At 34.2% G+C, this 2,483-nt stretch overlaps 1 protein-coding gene across 1 annotated transcript; it reads left to right on the top strand.

The window, feature by feature from the left end:
• Positions 1-394: 394 nt before the first annotated feature.
• On the top strand, positions 395-1,119 carry LOC147514460 (putative FBD-associated F-box protein At5g56390). Its single transcript, XM_086592591.1, has 3 exons — positions 395-518; positions 588-1,006; positions 1,102-1,119. The coding sequence occupies exons 1-3, from the start codon at positions 395-397 to the stop codon at positions 1,117-1,119; spliced, it is 561 nt and encodes a 186-aa protein (XP_086448717.1).
• Positions 1,120-2,483: the final 1,364 nt, after the last annotated feature.

The raw sequence follows: 2,483 nt of genomic DNA, 5'->3' as shown, positions 1-2,483 counted from the left end.
TAGAGAACTATTAGTTTGAGCACAAGGTGTTTAAAGAAAGGTCTCAATGACAAGTGGTAAATCCTTAAGTATTGGTTGATCACAAGATGTTTGAAGAAAGTTCACAATGACAAGTAAAAGGAAATGTAAAAAGAAATGTTCTTCTGCTAAACGACTCATAGACAGGCTTAGCTCTTTGCCCGAGCAAATCCGTGATTGTATATTCTCTTGTTTTCCTATGCAAGATGTTGTTAGAACTTGCATCCTTTCTCGGCAATGGAGAAACAATTGTTCTTCTCTTTCTCACTTGGAGTTTAATCAACTTGAGTTCAAAAGTGTGCAAGTTTTCAAGAACTTTGTTGATTGTTTTCTTATTACTCACGGTAGGTTTGAGATAAGAAGCTTCAAACTTGTAATGGATGATACAGTTAATGAATACGTGATTAATGATGTTTATGTCAATGCATGGATATACTTTGCTGTAAAGCACAATGTCCGCATTTTGGAACTTTCTTATCCCTGGGAAGAACTTCCTGATTGTGTCTTTAAGTGTCATACCTTGACGGAATTGCGTTTAGGATAAGTAGACTTTCATTTACCTAGCACAGTTTCTCTTCCCAGTCTCAAAATTTTGAAGCTCACTGCAAATGCTATTTATGGTGAAAAGTTAATTGAAAATCTCTTTTTGAGCTGTCACGTGCTAGAAGAATTGATCATCCGTTCTTGCAGCTGGCATGATTTTAATACCTTTATATGTTCTCCTCCAAACCTTAAGGTGTTGGAGTTGCTGGAAAAAGAAGATGGTAATGATACCAGTGATATCTGCATTTGCTCCCCAAATCTAAAAGAGCTAAAGTATTTTGGACCCACACTACCCCGTATGGATGAGAAGATCTATTCCTCTTTGGTCACTCTGGATTTTGAGTCGTGTGAACGATCGTGTTTTGAACCTGATTATAGTGTGACTGAGTTGTTAAAGAAGCTACGCAATGTGGCCAAACTAAGCTTAGATTCTTACTGTTTTGAGGTATGATTCATTATTCATCCATATGATAATTTTGTGATTATTTTTTAATCTCTTTTATCTTTATCTTACACATAGTTGTGTCATACAATTTTTAGGTGAAGATCCAAATTTAGAAGCGTGTCTTCCTACCTCATGTTGTAGCTTGCGACATTTGCATATTGTAATATGGCCTATCGAAGACTGTGCCAAAGTGCTAATCCTCTTACTCAGGAGTTATCCCAATCTGGAAACTTTGCACATATCTTTTGAGGTACTACTTGATGTATTTTGAGTTACTATAGTACTTAATACATTTATATGAGTTTCAACTTTGCTGTACTTATCAGAATTAATCTCTTTTGTCTGTCTGGAATAAGGGGTATTTAGGCTTTGGTTCTATTTATAGTAGTGATATTAGGCTTTCATCCTAAAATTAATCAAACGTGTGAGACACACGTGTAAGGTATTCTAGGTATTAAGCAAAATACAAGACAGTCAACGAGTTTGACTACCAAAAGTTGGACTAAAGTCTAATTTCCAACTATAAATGTATCAAAACCTAATATCGCTACTATAAATAGGACCAAAACTTAAATACCCATTTATTTAAAATTGCAGCAATTACTGTCAATTTTGACACATTTCTATGGTAACCTCTACAGTAGTCTACTCCATTATAGATGCCTTTAATTTACACCGAATGTAATGGTAGCAACAACTACATCCACAACTATATCACCTCGAACAACATCAGTTCCATCATCTAAAATTTGCATTCTAACTAATTTTTTATTTATGTATTTAAAAATAACTATCCACCTTCACCTGTTAAATCTCCTCCATATCTGCAAATTAGTGGATCCGAAATGGAAGTGAACAATGTCAGTTTTTTAAATCACACACTCTCTTCTTTAATTAAGGTGGTCCTTAATGTTGAAATGTTGTAGTCATTCTGCTATTATGCTTTCCTAATTCATCCATGCAGATTGTCAACTGATGAAACTCCCGGTGGAGCATGCATGATTGTTAAATACAGATGCGTACAAGTACAAAAATAGATATGTTTAACTTTTTCTGGGCACGCCTTTTAATGCCATTTTAGCTTTCTCAAATTTTCAAATCAACATTTTCTTTATTAAAAAATAAAAAAATAAAATCCATAACGGACCCACCACTTTTAACAAGTCTCTCATTCCCAAAAAACTAACACCATCCCATTTTTCTAATGTTATCTCGAAAATTTTCTCAAGTCTCTCTCTCCAAAAATAAATCACTCCACCCAATTTTACCAGTACCATCCCAAAATTATATTTTCTTCTGTCATACTCATACGCTCTACCAAATAATTAAGGAGAAGATGCAAAAAAATAAAAATAAATGATACAACTATTCTCTTTACAAGGTATTTGAAATTTTGTAGTAGGTGGGCAACCCCACAAGAATTGTGTATCCTATTACCTTTATATTTTGAATTTTGTTTACTGCCCCCACCACTCTC

The sequence above is a fragment of the Coptis chinensis genome, chromosome 2 (assembly GCF_015680905.1).
Source record: "Coptis chinensis isolate HL-2020 chromosome 2, ASM1568090v1, whole genome shotgun sequence".
NCBI classification, from domain to species: domain Eukaryota; kingdom Viridiplantae; phylum Streptophyta; class Magnoliopsida; order Ranunculales; family Ranunculaceae; genus Coptis; species Coptis chinensis.
The sequence above is the reverse complement of the archived record's forward strand: the minus strand, read 5'-3'. Positions and strand labels throughout refer to the sequence as shown.